This window comes from Callospermophilus lateralis, chromosome 11 (genome assembly GCF_048772815.1).
Source record: "Callospermophilus lateralis isolate mCalLat2 chromosome 11, mCalLat2.hap1, whole genome shotgun sequence".
NCBI classification, from domain to species: domain Eukaryota; kingdom Metazoa; phylum Chordata; class Mammalia; order Rodentia; family Sciuridae; genus Callospermophilus; species Callospermophilus lateralis.
In genome coordinates this window covers 41,717,980-41,735,662 of record NC_135315.1, presented here as the reverse complement: position 1 = coordinate 41,735,662, position 17,683 = coordinate 41,717,980, and the positions used below count along the sequence as shown (strand labels likewise).

The following is a 17,683-nucleotide window of genomic DNA, read 5'->3' as shown; positions in this document are numbered from 1 at the left end:
ACCACCTGCTGCAGGGTTCCTCTGCTCTGAAGACAGCCTCAGATGCACCCTGTAGGAACTTGACCCAAGTGATCCTCAGCACAGAACAATAAATCTTGCCTACCCTAGCTTCCGCAGTCTCCAAGATTTGCCCAATTTATGTTAAAAGAACAACAGCACCAGTATCAGAGTATCAAACTCACTTCTGGATAACAGCATCTTGTTTTGCCTGCTGCACTGGGTGCAGCCTCAGAGGCACTATCTCACAAGATGTCTCCCTCTTGGCCAAGGGGAGAGGGGTGGGGCTCAAATGGGCCAGCCAGCCTGTTCCCTGGGGACTGGAATCTTGAGTAGAGTGACAGAATAGGGTTACTGCTGATCTCTAAGATAGCAATGTCCTGCGACAGAGTATGTCACATGATTCATGCGCCTGGATTCCCAGAACTGTCCTTCTTCCTGCTATATTTATCACCTAGTTGGTCAGGTGTTGCTCCTCTAGAACCTTCAAATTCCTTTTAAAAAACAAATTCATTTAAAAAAATACAAAAATATACAATGTATACATGTATCAAACAGCACATGTTGCCCCCTGATATATACAATTTGTATGTACCAGTTAACATTTTTTTGCTTTATTTATCTATTTATTTATTTTTAGTAGTGGAGATTGAACCCAGGAGTACGCTACAACTGAGCTACATCCCCAGCCCTTTTTATTTTGAAACATGGTCTAGTGAAGTTGCCCAGACTGGCCTTGAATTTGCAATCCTCCTGCCTCAGACCCTCCAGTGACTGGGATTACAGATGTGCACCACTGTGCCTAGCTTGTAAGGACATTTATGAAGATTGTGAGCAATGTGAGGACTGTCCTGTCCACAGATAAGTCTGCAGTGCCCATGAAGGGAAGGCTCACGTCTGCTGAATTCCATACCTAGAACAGATAAATTGGTATTTATTTATCTGAACAAATTCCCTTTGTTCTCCACTTCCTGGACACCTCCTATATGAAGCCAATTTTTCAGTTGGAACATTTCTGCACTACAGGCTGTGCATTTATTTCTTCCATATTATAGAAATCAAGGATGTAAAAGCTGAGCATGTCATATGGAGGAATCCATTCTTAGAGTCTAGAGATGCTATAAAATCCCTATTTATGATGTAAAAGCTTATGGGTACTTTTAAAATTTTTTTAGTTGCTGATGGACTTTTATTTAATTTATTGATATGTAGTGCTGAGAATCAAACCCAGTGCCTCGCACATGCTAGGCAAGCACTCTACCACTGAGCCACAACCCCACCCCCTATGGGTACTTTTTATACTGAGATGTTATTCAATATATGTATGATTTTTTTTTTGAAATCTTAAAACACCATTTCTGTGACAAGTTGATGGTATACAAACAAGCTTTGGGAGACAGGGGACAATGGGAAATGGAGAAAAAAAAGAGATTTAGAGCCTTAACATTCTCCCTCCTCCTCCTCCTCCTCCTCCTCCTTCTCCTCCTCCTCCTCCTCCTCCTTTTCCTCCTTCTTCTCCTCCTCCTCCTCCTCCTCCTCCTTTATCCTCCTCCTCCTCCTCCTCCTCCTCCTCCTCCTCCTCCTTTTTTCCCCCTTCTCCTCTTCCTTCTTCTTCTTCTTTTTGGTACCAGAGACTAAACCCAGAGGCGCTTAACCACTGAGCAACATTCCCAGCCCTTTTTATTTTTTTGTTTTGAGACAGGGTCTTGCTAAGTCCTTAGGGACTTGATAAGTTGCTGAGGTTAGTTTTAAACTTGTAATCCTCCTGCCTCAGCCTCCCAAGTTGCTGGGGTTACAGACATGTGCCACCATATCCATTTTAACATGCTCTTAAAATGCAATGTTCAGGCTTCTCTGAAGTCTAACTAAATACATTAGTCAAAAAAAGAGATGTTTTTTGAAACAGTTATTGAGTATCCAGTATTGTTATCATGTCTCAGAATTGTTGAATGCTAAGGTATGATGATATCTTACCCTTACATGAAGGTACTTCTGGGAGAAAATGTTTGTATGCTTCAGAGATTCATGATAATGTATGTAGGGGTGAGCCAGGTAGTGCACACCTGTGATCCCAGGGATTTGGGAGGCTGAGGCAGGAAGACTGAAAGTTCAAAGCCAGCCTTAACAACTTATTGAGGCCCTAAGCAATTTAGGGAGACCCTGTTTCTAAATAAAATACAAAAAAGGGGTGAGGATGTGGCTCAGTGGTAAGTGCTCCTCGGTTCAATCCCCAGTAGAAAACAAAAAACAAAAAACAAGAACAACCACCTTCAGTAAAGGGGAAAATAGATTAAAATCTATGGCAGATTTGTTGAATCTCAGTGATGAGTATATGGAATTGCATTGCTCTATTTTTCACATGCTTAACTTTTTTTTTTTTTTTTTTTTTTTTTGGACAGAGTCTCACTGTGTTGCTATGTTGCTGGACTCACACTCCTCTCCTGGATTCTGCTTCTCAGATTCCCCAGGAGCTGGGACTACAGGCATGTGCCACCACACCCAGTAAAATAGTCGTTCCTCTGTGGTGTTGGATATTGAACCCAGGACCTTCACATGCTAGGCAAGTGCTCTACCGCTGAGCTACATCCTCAGTCCATCTGTTTTGTGTATGTTTGAAATTTTTCATAATCATGTAAAAGTTAAAAAATGGATTAAACAATAGCAACAATAAAAATTAAATTTCTAGGTTTTCTTCCCCACTTTGGGGTACCAGAGATTGAACTCAGGGGCACTGGATTGTGGGAGGCCATTGTGCTGAGTGATCAGCATTTTCCTTTCCTGATAGGTTGAGGCTCTGTCGGTCACTTCCAGGGTTCTGGCCACATCAACATGACCTAGACTGCTGCCCGTCCTGGAAGTCGCAGAATGTCGCAAAATGTGTCTTCATGCATAGGTATGCCTTCCTACAGCCCCAGGGGTTGAATTACCTTACCTGTCTTTGTAACCCTGCCCCTCTTGACCTTTTTTGGATGGAAATTTCTACATAATGAGAGTACTCCCAGTAAAAGTCCACTCCTGACCATGCTAGCTCTCTCTTGCCAGCCTCTCGTGACATTCCTTGCTCTCCCATTTGGGGGGCTTGAGGCTGAGGACAGAAGAGCCAACCCGGGGCTTGAATCAAAGGTAGATTGAGTGTCTGTGTTTTATCTGGTGCCCTAGGAAATTCATTCGAGCGACCCTTAGTTTGTCTGCCCGCGGTGGTCGGGGGTGGCACTGAACCACTGAGCCACAGCCCTATTTTGTATTTTATTTACAGGGTCTCACTGAGTTGCTTATTGCCTCACTTTTGCTGAGGCTGGCTTTGAACTCGTGATTCTCCTACCTCAGTCTCCTGAACTGCTGGGATTACAGGTGTGCACCATGGTGCCCGGCTCTGGGTCATTTCTTATTACCCATCTCTTGATCTCTTGTTTTAGGAAACAGGAGAAATTTATTTCCAGGTTGAGAATAAAGACTTGTTGAATTTTCAACAGGGATTTTGTAGAAGATAGAAGAAGACATTATGGTGTAAAGGTCGATGGGGTTGTAGGAACTTTTCTTTAAAAATCAAGAGAAAAGTGAACACTAGTTTCTTGCTGGAAGAAGGATTTGGTAATGACCTGGCTGTCCACTCAGAGATCTGCATGTCTGGGGGCATCAGAGGACAGGAGTCTGGCTTTAGAAGCAGACAGGTAGGAGTTCCAGTCTCGACTTTGACCCTAAATTGGCCACAGCACCATTGATAAGCCACTCACCCTCCTTAAGCTTCTGTTTCCTTTATCAATGGGAGTAACAATAACCAGCTTGTACATAAGGTTTTATAAGGTGAGTTGAGCTATTTCTGTGCTTAGCACTTGGTAACTATTCATTAACCTTTAGCTAGTTTTGTTCTTATTATTGCACTTGGATCAGCAACTTTTCTTTGTCATTATTATTAATTTATGTTTTGGAATATGACTTTTATATTTTCCTACAAAAAATAGGCATTCAGGAAACAGTGAGAGGAGATCCCACTCTAGAGACGCTGGATGTGGCTCATACCATGTGTTATGGTTCTCTGTGATTTGTGGGGGTCACACAAATTTCTCTGTACCACTATCATCTTGCAGATCTGTTTTAGGATCCACAGTAAAGAGAGGTCCTTGTACCTCACAATGAACACACTCGGACTATGTATTTGGAATGTGATTCAAGTGTATTCTTAGAGAAAACAAGGAAGTAAAGAAAATGTACATTCAAAAGGTGATTAAATATGCATTTTTAAAATGGGGAATTACAGAGGATAGGTCAGATACACATACACACACACACACGTATCAAATACAAATATCTGAAAGGAGACTCAGGGATATTCAAAAAGAAAGGGCATAATTGCTGGGCATGGAGGTGCATGTCTATAATCCCAGTGACTGGAGACTGAGGCAAGAGGATAGCAAGTTCAAGTCCAGCCTCAACAACTTAGCCAGACTCTGTCTCAAAAGAAAAAGGGCTAAGTTGCATCTCAGTAGTAGAGTAGGGTTCAATCCTGAGTACCATGAGAAAAGAAAAAGTGTGTTATGGGGGTGACCATATCAGTTCACTGCTGTTAATTCTTAGAACATGTGACATAATGTGCTTTGAATGTGAGAAACTAAGTCTTCCACTCTCTGAGGATGCACCATCCACACACTGAGGGTCATGCTTCACTAGGCTGCAGAAGCAGGGACATCATCAGCATGAGCTTACTTAGTTTGTTTGGGTGACCAGCATCCCAAGGAGCAACTGCTGTTCTTGCAAGAAAGTAGCTTTCTACAGATAACACTAACTTGCTCCAGTTCCCAGTGCATATGAGACAAAGCCAGAGTCCTTCAAGGTAATATGTATGTGGGCATTTCAGCCCAGGCTTGCTCTCATTGTTCTTTAATTTGGCCAGGTTTTTGGAAACAGAAAGAGGGTATTCAGGGACTTGTGTTTTACTGTCCCCCTTTTCTTAAGCCTAGTACAAGGATTAACACATACTAAGGCTTGGAACACAGAATGCACAAGGAGAGTGTAGGGAGAATAAAACCTGTGCCCAGCCTGACAGGGACCATTTCCCTTCATTCCTCTAGTCACAGTTGCATTGTCTAGAAAAGTGGGTAGTCAGACTTACCTCCTAAATTGTGGTAAGGATCCAGTAAGATAATAGACACGTAATGCCCTCAGACAGTCAGTTGACCGGTATGCCGCAGTCTCTGGCTGGGCACAAATCACGAGTCTCCACACAGCTTGTAGATTCAAACAGCAATTCTTTATTCCCGAACTCACACCGGCCGTCTACAAACACGTTCTGGGGGAATCCACATTCTCTGCCCAAATCCACACTCTGCCCAAATCCACTTCTCCTGGGCTTCTGTCTCCCAAAATATACTGTCTGACCCTAAGAACTCAAGAGGACCTCAGGCAGCAGGATATGCCCTATTCTAAAGGGGGAACACCCTAATCTCCTATTATGCTAAACTGCCCTGGTCCTTGAGCAAGGTCACCTTTCAAGAGTCCTTCCACCAGACAGCATGGGAGTAGCTGGCAAGGAAATTGTCATATCTACTTGGCTGATGGCTCCCAGCACCTAATGATACACTCAGAACTCCAAGGATACAAAGCTGATTTTTGCCACCTGAGGCAGAACAGGTGTTTTTATCATTTACTTATTTTTTGCAGCATTAGGAATTGAACCCAGGGCCTTGGGCATATGGTCAAATGCTCTATCAATGAGCTACATCCCTAGTACCCCCTCCCATTTTTAAAAATTCTAATGCAAGGTCTCAATAAGTTGCCCAGGTTGGCCTTGAAATTGTGAGTTGCTGGAATTTCATGTGTGCACCACCACACTTGGCTAGCCCTATGCTTTTAAAGACTATAGTTAGTGGGATTACAAGTGTGCATAGTGGGGCACTAACTTGAGAGGCTGGGGCAGGAAGATTGCAAGTTTGAGGCCAGCATCGGCAACTTAGCAAGGCCCTAAGCAACTTAGTGAGATCCTGTCTCAAAATTTTAAAAATAAGAATAAAAAAGTCTGGGGATGTCACTCTGTAGTAAAGAGCCCCTGGGATTCAATCCCTAGTACAAAAAAAAAAAAAAAAGCATAAAACTAGGAACGCATTTGCCTAGCATGCATGAGGCCCTGGGCTCAATCCCTAGCATCATTAAAATAAATAAATAAATAAATATGATTAAGATAGTACCCCCATTTAAAAATTAAAAGCATTGACATAGCTTAAGGGCTTACAATCCTTGACAGGAGATGACATGAGAAAAATGAAAGCCAGAAGACAATGGAATGACTTTGTCAAAGGGATGAAAAACATACAAACTGAGCTTCACACCCAGGAATAATATCCTTCAAAGTGAAAGTGAAATAGAAATATTTGCAAACAGAAGCCAAGAGACTGTGTTGCCAGAAGATCCACATCATAAGAAAAAGGAAAAGGAATTCACTCTTTAGGCCAAAGGAAGATAGTAGCATAGAAGTGAAGAATAAAGAGCACTGAACAAAGCAAATAGGTAGATAAATATCAGCAGTTTAAACTAGCAATAATTATAACATGGGATTCAAAATACACTGGGATTGTGGCTCAGTGGTAGAGCGCTCGCCTAGCACGTGCGAAGCCCTGGGTTTGAGCCTCAGCACCACATTAAAAATAAATAAAAAATAAAGGTATAAAAAAAAACCCACATGGAAGTAAAATGTAAGAGAGCAAAAGCACAAAAGGCAGCAGGTGCTTAATGAAGTTAAATGATTTTAAGATTCTACATTGTTCAAAATGGAGTAAAGCCAGGTATGGTGGTGCACTCCTGAATCCCAGTGACTTGGGAGTCTGAGGCAGGAGGATCCTGAATTCAAGCCAGCCTCAGCAAAAGCAAGATGCTAAGCAACTCAGAGAAGCCTCCCTAAGGAGTACATGATTGGGAGTGACCTCCATCCCTGTGAGTTTCTGGATTCTGGACAGCATTTCTCTGAGGCCCAGCTGTTCCTCTCACCCAGGACAGCCTGGTTTCTTTGTGGTGAAATCTCTCCTCATCACAGGTACAGTTCAATAGCAACCACCATCTCTGGCACCTGGACACAGCCATATGCAGCTCCCAGCTACACATATTTTTCATTTGATGTTAACAGCCACCCTGTGGGTAGGTGTAGCCCCTGTCCAGCACAGATTACGAAACCAGGGTCACTCGGGTGAATTGGACTAGCACAAATGAATCACACAGAAAATACCTTTTTGGGGGCCATTCAGGGCAGCTACTCCACCTCCAGCTCTAAGCTCCCACAAGGGAGTCAAGGTAAAAACACTGGAGGCTGGAGAGAGAGTGAGGGCGTGTCCTGAAGCCCTATTTATTGAGGGGAGCCGCTGGATAGAACATTCCATCCAAAAAAGGTCAGGGGTAGTATTACAAAGGAACAAGAAGGCAGCCCACTCCCACTGGGTAATACCCACTCCCAAAGCCTTACTCCCCTGCAGCACAGATGGGATCCACCTGTTTCCCCACACAACAGAAACCAGTCTCCACATTTCCATCTCTCAGGGCTAAGGGTTTTCGGCTCCTATGTGGCAGCTCCCGATAGGTAGGTATTATTGCTCTATTTTTACAGACAAGGAAATACAAGACCAGAAATTATTTCATAGATGAGCAAATTGAGGTCAGACAGGGACTTGGCCAAAGTCTCACAGTGACAGGGACATAGTTGTAACTCCCACTCAGTGCTATGAACACACCCTTAGTCCATACTGAAATGGATGCTGATCTGATTTTTAGGGCTGATACATGAGAAGCAAAACTCAAAGCAGGAAATGGCTTTTCCTCCTGCATGCCCCTCTCTTCCTCTTTGTATCCTAAAACAGAAACTGGAAGCTCTGATTGTCCACTTCTGGAAAGAAAGCTCAGACTGGGTGCAGGCTGACAAAGCTGCCATTAGAGAGAGGAATCCATGTTCCTTGTTCCAGTGTCCCCTAGGAAGAAGCTTCCAGGCACTTCCCAAAGCCTCTCAAAGCTTACCGAGCACCTGTTTACCTATCCAGGATTAGACAACATGGTGTTGGTTTTTATTTTGTTTTTTTGGGATACTAGGGGTAGAACTCAGGGAGTACTCAACATCCCTAGCCCTATCTTGTATTTTATTTAGAGTGGCTTAGTGCCTCACTGTTCCTGAGGCTGGCCTTGAACTCTCAATCCTCCTGCCTCAGCCTGCTGAGTCGCTGGGATTACAGGCCTGTGCCAATGCTCCCAGCTTAGACAATAGAGTTTTGTTTTGTTTTTAATCTTTTTAGTTGTAGATGGACACAATACCTTTATTTTGTTTATTTATTTTTATGTGGTGCTGAGGATCCAACCCAGGGCCTCACACGTGGAAGGCAAGCGCTCTACCGCTGAGCCATAGCCCCAGTCCCACAACACAGTTTTGAGTGCCCAGGACTTACCACCCCTGAACCCATGGCAAACATTGCTAGTGGGCCACAAGACTCCTTCCCACCAAGCCAGAGAAACAGTTCATCTTAATGCAGCAATTAAGGCGCCCCTTCCTCTCTTCAGTTGACCTCACTAGACCAAGATTTGAATAAGTGTGTGGGGGTGACAAAAGGCACCCAGAGACTTGAATGTTTCATGTGGAATTGTCTGGAAGTCCATGGAAGGTAGTGGGGCATCAGTACCTAGCCATTAGTCTGAGCCTCAAACTCTGGCCTAGGAGAGATAAGGATAGTCAATAAATCTCAACAAGCCCAGGCACGCATGGTCACTGTGGCTAGAAACGGAGTCACACCTTCCACCCCAAGAATCAGGTGTGCTTGGAGCCATAACTGGTGCAGGGCCTGCCTCCAGACAACCATGCATTCAGCTGTCCTGTTGTCAGGGGAAGGCCTTCCCTGATTCTGACCAGGCCTCTGAATGAGCACCCTTGGAGCCTCCCACCACTAAGTATTTGCCTAGATTTCAGTTTTACATCAACTGGTGAGACAAATCAATTCCATCAATTATATCTCCCCTACCATTCTAGAAACTGCCAGGCCTAGTGAGGACTTTTGTCTATTTTCTTCAATATTATGTTCGCAGAGTCCCCCAGTATGGTGGCTGGTTCATAAGGGTGCTTGATAAATGCATTTAATGAGTGAATAAATAAATGATAGGGAACAGGTTATTTGTTTATTTATGGTACTGGAGATGGAGCGCAGGGCCTCTGCATGCCAGGCAAGTATTCTACCAGTGGGCCATACTTCCAGCCCTGTTATTTCCTTTTACAGGCAATAAAACAGAAGCCCAGACAGGAGGTCTGAGCTGCTCAACAGCAGACCAGGTGACTGCCTTCTGGCCCAGTTCCTGCAGTGGTAGCACCCAAGAAAATAAGGCCACACCCAGGGAGCCCTCCACTGTCTTCTGCTCACACTCTGCTCCTTTAAGGGAATTGCAGAGTCCTGCAGAACATCAGCACTAGCATCAGTAGTTACGTGCTCCTCTAGCTCTGAGTGCCAACTGACCTTGCTTCCACATCAGTAGATGTGGATAATAGGTGTGGCTAGCCTATTACATTGTTGGGAGATTAATACACGCAAAAGATCTAATACTGTGCCCTGCATACAGAAAGTGTTCAATAAATGTTAATTATTGATGTTATTGTCACAAGTGTTTCTGGGCTCAAAAGGGAAGGTTGCCGGGTGGTATTCTTGCCAGAGTACGCGTGAGGTCACCCTGCTGGCCAGGGCTGCTGAGTTTGTGGCCCGCCACACGCAGCTAAAAGCGCGCGCAGCAAGAGTTTGGGGTCTGAGTACTACGCCCCGCCCCGCCTCACTTTAAGAACGCCGGACGCGGGCGCAGGCGCAAACAGCGCAGGCCCCGGCTCCAGCTACTGGTCCCGGGAGTCACACTCCAGCTCCTCCGCCGGCCGCCATCCAGCCCCCGACGCGCACGCGCATGGAGGGGCAAGCGAGTCCCCCGCGCGAATCCCGCACCCGGCGCGCGGCGCCCGTGCTGTTCCGCGGCCCCGTGGAGCCTCTCGTCTTCCTGGGGAACTTTGCCTTGGTCCTCCAGGGTCCGATCACCACGCAGTATCTGTGGCACCGCTTCAGCGTCGACCTCGGCTACAATGGCACTCGCCACCGAGGGCACTGTGGCAACCAGACCGTGGACCCCAGGATGACGGTAACAGCGTGGCGAGGGCTGGGGGCGGGCCCTGGCCTGGAGCTTGGGGGCTGCCGAGGGGCGGGGCTGCGGGAAGGTGGGGAGGGCTGGGGGCGGGCCCTGGCCTGGAGCTTTGGGGCTGCTGAGGGGCGGGGCTGCGGGAAGGTGAGGAGGCCTGGGGGCGGGCCCTGGCCTGGAGCGTGGGGGCTGCCGAGGGGCGGGGCCTGCGGGGTGGTGGGGGCGTCCGAGGCGGGGTTTGCGATTGCAGGGTGCTCGGGGCGGAGCACAGGGGGTTCTGTTTTAGAATTGCAGCATAAGGGATGCGGGCTATTGATCTAGAGAAAACCTGCCTTGGGCAATTAACAAAGGGGGAAAGGCAGGGGAATGGGGCCATTTCCGTGTCCCATCGTCCCCCACGGTGACCGTTTTTGAGACTGTATGAAGATTCTCTGAGGTTTAGGTCTCCACAGACAGTTCTCAACCCTGTATCTCCCAGGATGGCAATGCTGGGGGCAGTAGGCGACCAGTGAGGAGTCATATCCTAGTAATTGTGTTCCCGCAGGAAGTGGAAACCCTTACCTCCCACTGGACCCTGTACATGAATGTGGGCGGCTTCCTGGTGGATCTCTTCTCGTCCACGTTGCTTGGAGCCTGGAGTGACCAGGTGGGCCGCCGCCCACTGCTGGTGTTGGCCTCACTTGGCCTGCTGCTCCAAGCTGTGGTGTCCATCTTTGTGGTGCAGCTGCAACTCCACGTCGGCTACTTTGTGCTAGGCCGCATCCTTTGTGCTCTCCTCGGTGACTTCAGTGGGCTCTTGGCTGCTAGCTTTGCCTCCGTAGCTGATGTCAGCTCTAATCACAGTCGCACCTTCAGGATGGCTCTGCTGGAAGCGTGCATTGGTGTGGCTGGAATGTTGGCAAGCCTCCTTGGGGGTCACTGGCTCCGAGCCCAGGGTTATGCCAACCCCTTCTGGTTGGCCTTGGCCTTGCTAATAGTCATGACTCTATATGCAGCATTCTGCTTTGGTGAGACCTTGAAAGAGCCAAAGTCCACCCGGCTATTCACCCTCCGTCACCACAGATCCATCGTCCACCTCTACCTGTCTCCAGCCCCGGAGAAGTCCAGGAAGCATTTAGCCCTATACTCATTGGCTTTCTTTGTGGTGATCACTGTGCACTTTGGGGCTCAGGACATCCTGACCATCTATGAGTTGAGCACACCCCTCTGCTGGGACTCCAAGCTGATTGGCTATGGTTCTGCAGCTCAGCACCTCCCCTACCTCACCAGCCTGCTGGGCCTGCGGCTCCTGCAGTGCTGCCTGGCAGACAGCTGGGTGGCTGAGATTGGTCTGACCTTCAACATTCTGGGGATGGTGGTCTTTGCATTTGCTACCATCACAGCTCTCATGTTCACAGGTAAAGTATGTGGGCTCAGGGACAGCTAGTCCCAGAGGCAGTGGGTGAAAATTGGGGGCCAGCCCACTCACTGCTCCCAAATGTAGTTCAGACCTGTGTCTTTGGAAACCTAAGTTATACCCACAGCCTGCACCAGAGGACAGATAACTAAAAAACCCAGAAAAATGCCATCAATTTAAAATATATATATATTTTTAGTTGTAGATGGACACCATACCTTTTATTTATTTAGGTACTGGGGATTGAACTCAGGAGCACTCAACCACTCAGCCACATCCCCAGCCCTATTTTGTATTTTCTTTAAAGACAGGATCTCACTGAGTTGCTTAGCGCCTCACTGTTTCTGAGGCTGGCTTTGAACTCGCCATCTTCCTGCCTCAGCCTCCTGAGCTGCTGGGATTATAGGCGTGGGCCACTGTGCCCAGCTATTTATATTTTATGTGGTGCTGAGGATCAACCCAGTGCCTCACACATGCTTGGCAAGTGTTCTACCACTGAGCCACAACCCCAGCCCAGAAAAATGCCATCTTTGATAAATGGAAAATATAGCTTTTAAGTAGCCAAAGTAATTAATGCACATTATCAACTGTAAATACTATTAGTAATTGGAGCAAAAGACAAAAGTATGGCTCATACACTAATTGCTTCACCCCTTGGCCTCCCGTAGCCTATTCATGGTGCTCTTAAACAAAGTCCATGCTGTTAATGCCTGGATACTCATTTCTCTGATAAGAACCACAGGTCCTTCCTCAAAAATGTCAGTCAACTTTTATTTTTATTTATTTATTTTTAAAAAGCCAGTCTTCTCAGACCACAGGATGTTGCTGCTTGCTCAGTTCCTCTCTTCCCTGCTTCCTCATCACCTTTTTTTTTTTGTTTGTTTGTTTTGGCTTCCAGCTGGGTGGCTAGCAAAGGAGTAAGGAAATAACGATTTTAAAGGGACAGATTTATTTTGTTAGAGCCCTAAAATATGTTGTCTACAAAGTCAACCATTCAGTAGTCACAAATTTCTTAACTCAGTTTCTTGACTGACAGTGAAGGTGGGGGTCCAGGTACCTTTCATTCATACCTGCAGCCCTTGGGGGTGCAGAGAGGATGAAGTTACTACCATTATTCTGGGAGTCTTAGCAGAGTGGAATTTGGGGGTCCTGACCCTAAAGAGGTCTTGGGGTGCTTCATCATATACTGACTTTGGAGGATACACTGTCCTCTAGGAATTTGAAGTTTTGTTGAGGACACAACAGTCATGTAGGAAGAATAGTTCTAAAGAAAACAGGGTATGTCTATACGTAACTAAATGCAAAAGGAAAAGGAGCTTATATTTACTATGTCCTTACTCTGCTGAATTTACTGTATACTTATTGCATTCTTTATAGTTGTTACCTCTTTACCCTGTGTATTAGTTTCCTATGGTTGCTGTAACAAATTATTACAAATGTAATAACAAGTATTACAACCCCATCAACTCAGGAGGCCAAGGCAGGAGGCAAGTTCAAAGTCAGCCTTCAGCCACTTAGCCAGACTGTCTCAAAATTAAAGTAAATAAATAAATAAGTAAATAGCAGGACTAGGGATAGAACTCAGTGGTAGAGCACAATGTCTGAGCACCTTTTCAATCCCTGCTACTTCAAAAAACAAAAATTACCGCAAATTGGGTGGCTTAAAACAACAGAAATTTATTCTCTCACAGTTTTGGAAGCCAAAAGTCCCAAATCAGTATTGCTAGACTGAAATTAGAAGTTGATTAGACCAGTGCTCTCTCTGAAAGCTCTAGAAGAGAATCCGTTTCTCACCTCTTTCAGCTTCTGGTGGCTGCTGGCACTCCTCACACATGATCACATCACCAGTTTCTGCCTCTGTGGACACATTGCCTTCTTATCTCTGTGCCTTCTCCATTCTGTCTGTGTCAAATCTCCCTCTACTGGAAAGGATATGTATGATTGCATTTAGGGCCCAACCTGATCATCCAAGATAATCTTCCCTTCTTAAAATACTTACCTTAATCACTTCCACAAAGGCCCATTTTTTAAATAAGGCATCATTTACAGGTTCCAGGATTTAGGACCTGATACCTTTTGGGGGTGTTATTCAGCCCCCTGTACTGCAGATGGATGTCTTATAATCTTCCTTTTATAGGCTGGGAGTTGGGCTCAGGGAGGTACCCAAGTCCCACACATGGTAAGCAATGGCATCAGGTTTTGAACTTGGAGCTGCTTCCAAAGTCTGTGCTTGGTTTCTGTGCCCTCCCTCCTGAATGCTCCATGGGTGGGTGGTGCCTATAGTGGCCATAAGAGGTATTCTGACAACAAAGCCATTGGTGGGAATCAACACTCATTCTTGAAAGAGATGGCAGATAGGTGAGCCCAGAGAAGGATGCTCTCCCCACCTTCATCATCAAGGAAGTTCTTCCTGGGTCTAACCTAAGTCCCATGGGGGTATGTATAGGAGTCCTGCTGCCTCTCCCTGACCCCACTTTCCTGATGTGTCTTTATTTCTCCACAGGATATGGCTTGCTCTTTTTGTCGTTAGTCATCACACCTATCATCCGGGCCAAACTCTCCAAGCTGGTGGGTGAGTCTGAGCAGGGTAAGTATCAGAATTTTGTCTGCCTCTGGTTCCTGAAGCCCAGTGTTGGCTGAACTGGGCAGCTAGGCCAGGGAACAGCCTACCTTCCTCCCATCCTGGGGAAGTGGCCAGGACGAATACACTTCTGTCAGATGGCCTAGGTTCTGGTGGAGGGCTGGGTTTTTGCACTCAGCAGCACTTGCCTGTGTTCTTTCTTGATAACTGGTGTGGAAGTTTTACTCTTTCCAGACCTCAGTTCTTCCATCCATGATGATTTTAGAGTTCCCTGCTTCCCTGGGGTCAGAGTGTACAAACCCAGAGGAAATGAGCAACCTTGTAACCTAGGTTTCATTGTGCCCAATTGTCAGGTGAAGAAACAGCCCCAGAGGGTTAAATTGATTCAATCAAGGTCACTCAGTAAATGGTGGAGCTGGGATGCACACCGAGGTCTGTTTTAAGAGCAGTGGGTCTTGGGAGCTGGGGTTCAGCCCTGGCTCTGTCATGGGCCTCAGTTTCCTTCTGTGTAACGAGTGGTTTGCTCTTAGTGACATCTGCAGGCCCTTCAGCTCTGACAGCCTGACAGTTTAATCTTAATTTCTCTTTGATCACTGCTTATGTGTGCAAACTGGTTTCTTCTGGCATAGCTGTAAGACAGCTCCTCTGACCTCTGGGTTCTTATACTTTAGTCTGGAAACATCTGCCCTGGATCTGTTGATGGACACCTGGTGGCTTACACAGCCCACCATGGGCTCAGGTGTCTCCAGAACCCAGCTGCCTTCATTCACTCACTCAGTAAGCTTTCTTCCCAACACTTTTCACTGTGCCCAGACATGTCAAGGGGAAAAGGAGAAAACAGCCTTTATTTACTAGCTACCTCCAGCAGGCACGCTGGGATACATGCTTTACGTGTGAGCTTTAAGTTGCTGACAAACTTTGAAATAGTTGTTAGGCTTATTTCACAGGAGGGGGAACAGAAACCCATCAGGATAAGCCACTCTTCAGTGATCACAACCATGAGTATTGGAACTGAGAATCATTTCAGCAGTTAATGCCAAACAGGAGGTGATTCCAAAGAGGATAACCCCCTCCCCCAAACACCATTTCCATCAGGCTTTCATGAGAAGCTATCACATGTACCTTTATTGGGGATTTAAAAGCAGGCACTAATGTAGTCACCCTTTTGTGGGGGATGCTTTCCATGCATGACATTACTGAATCTTTATCATGATGTGGTAGGATTTACAAGTGAGGGAGAGGTTAAGTGACTTGCCCTGGGTCTCACAGCTGTGAAGTGGTGTGGTGGTACCAGGATTTTGCCCTGAATCTTTTGAACTCTGGAACTTGGCTTTTTTTTTTTTCTTTCTTTTTCCTTCCTGTTTTACAGGTTGAACCCAGGGCCTTGCACATGATAGGCAAGTGCTCCACTGCTGAGCTTCACCCCAGCCTCAGAGTGTGGCATTTATTTCTTTGCAGGTGCTCTCTTTTCCGCTATGGCCTGTGTGAGCAGCTTGGCCATGTTGGCAGCCTCCGGGATCTTCAACTCACTCTATCCAGCCACTCTGAACTTCATGAAGGGCTTCCCCTTCCTCTTGGGAGCTGGTCTCCTCTTCATCCCAGCCATTTTGATCGGGTAATGTAGGCCCCTAAACCCATGCTCATAATGGAGCCCTTTATCTTAAAAGGTTTCCTCTTCCTCCTACTTCTACCTGGAAATGGCAGTGTCATTCCTACCCCCTCTCCCGTGGGTGTCCCCTCCTGGCTGATTGTCCCCTTGCAGATGGCTGGCTGCCTAATCCTCCAGGAGCCATTCTCCAAGGGCCAAATAGAGGGGCAGGTAGGGAAGGATCAGGCTAACACTGCTTTGTGGCCGGGCTGTTACCTCCCCAGGTCCCCTCACTTCCTTCCATTCCCATTTTACAGGTGGAACTATGGGCAGCAGAACTGTGTTAAAGGGACTCCACAAAGCTTCCTCTCTCCTGGTGGCTGGGCCACAGGCTAGCCCAGCGCACTGACTTCTTCCCCCATTGTCTCTTTTATTGTTGGCACTGGGGATTGAACCTGGAAGGCACTATCACTGAGCTACACCTCTGTCCCTTTTATTTTTATTTTATTTTTTTTTTAGTTGTCAATGGACCTTTATTTTATTTATTTATATGTGGTGCTGAGAATCAAACCCAGGGCCTCACACATGCTAGACAAGTGCTCTATACCACTGAGCCACAACCCCAGCCCCCTTTTTATTTTTATAAGATAGGGTCTCACTAAACTGCCCAAGCAGTCCTCCTGCACTAGCCTCACAAGTATCTGGCATTCTAGGCCTGCACTACTGCACCTGGAGCCACTGCTGACCTAAGAGTTATTTTCCAGAAACATCTGTCACTGGATAGTGTCCTTTACCTTGCAGCTTGGGGAGGGAGGAATTCAGGAGAGGACACTGGGACAGCCCACCTGAGTGAATCCTGTGTCACTTTTCCAGACAGGAGTCGAGGATTCTTGTCAAGTCGGAACCCTCTCTCTGTTCTTTTACAGGATGCTGGAAAGGGCTAATCCTCACTCTGAATTCCAGAACATTTCCTAGAACCCCTGATATGCCTGTGCCAAAGGGCAGAGGGCAAGAGGAGCAGAATGAACACACTGACTTCGAGTCTGCATCTAGGAGCCAGCCCACAGCTGAGCTGCAGCTCCCCTCAAACGGCAGCGCTTCTTAGACAAGGTGGTCAAGCTCATTCAAGGTACTACCTAGTCCACAGCTGAGCCAGCCTGTGTCTAGAATTTAGAATCCCAATCTGACAGGCCTACTCCAGGGCAGGCAGCAGGGGTCCGGTTACCTTTTATTACCATCCATCACTTGGAACCCTTTAGGGGAGGAATCCTGATGGAGTGAGACCTCAGGGACCAAGTGGAGTGTGTGGGCTGGCATCACTCCTTTCAGCCCAAACTGCACAGCCATGTGTTCCTGATGTGTACAGCAGCTGCCAATCATTTCTTAATGACAACTATATTATCCAATTAGTGCCAGCCTTGGGGCAGTGGGGGAGGGGTTGGGAGGGCGTGGCTCCCCTAGAGGGAGAATGCTACTGTCACTGTGGATGGACTCAATCCTTGACTGCAACCTTTGCACCCCTGGGCTTAACTGTGCCAATCACAATAAATTAATTGAATCAAACCAAAAGGAATCTTCTAGTCCCTAAGGCATTGCATTTGGTGCCCTCTGTTTTCCTGGTCTGCTTACCATAGATCAGACTCCAGCCATCTGCTGCTGCTGGGCTGGGTGGGGAGCCCCTGGGCAACCTGTGGGGTTGGTCCTGGGTGTGGCTATCCGGTTACCTCAGGCTTCCCGCTCTTACCTCCTGAGCTGTCAGGTGACAAGCTGCAAGACTTCCAAGAGGCCAGCTGGAAAGCTTGGGCAGAGCTCTGGCTGCCTCTTCCTGAGGGTCAGTGAGATGCACTTTCCAGAAGCACCTACGCTGATCTTCCTGGCTACACCAGGCAGGATCAGTTTTCGTTGACACAGCCCTCTGACACCTGTCATTGCTGAGCGCTTCAGCAGTCATGTGCCAAGCCCATCCCTGTATCTCTGTAGGTCTACTGGGAGCTGA

General features: G+C 46.8%; 1 protein-coding gene across 1 annotated transcript; it reads left to right on the top strand.

Annotated features, from left to right (window-relative positions):
- Window positions 1–9,833: 9,833 nt before the first annotated feature.
- On the top strand, window positions 9,834–17,244 carry Slc46a1 (solute carrier family 46 member 1). Its single transcript, XM_076870485.1, has 5 exons — window positions 9,834–10,125; window positions 10,667–11,519; window positions 14,022–14,105; window positions 15,558–15,714; window positions 16,614–17,244. Exons 1-5 carry the CDS (start codon window positions 9,898–9,900, stop codon window positions 16,660–16,662), a joined length of 1,371 nt encoding a protein of 456 aa, XP_076726600.1. The 5' UTR covers window positions 9,834–9,897; the 3' UTR covers window positions 16,663–17,244.
- Window positions 17,245–17,683: the final 439 nt, after the last annotated feature.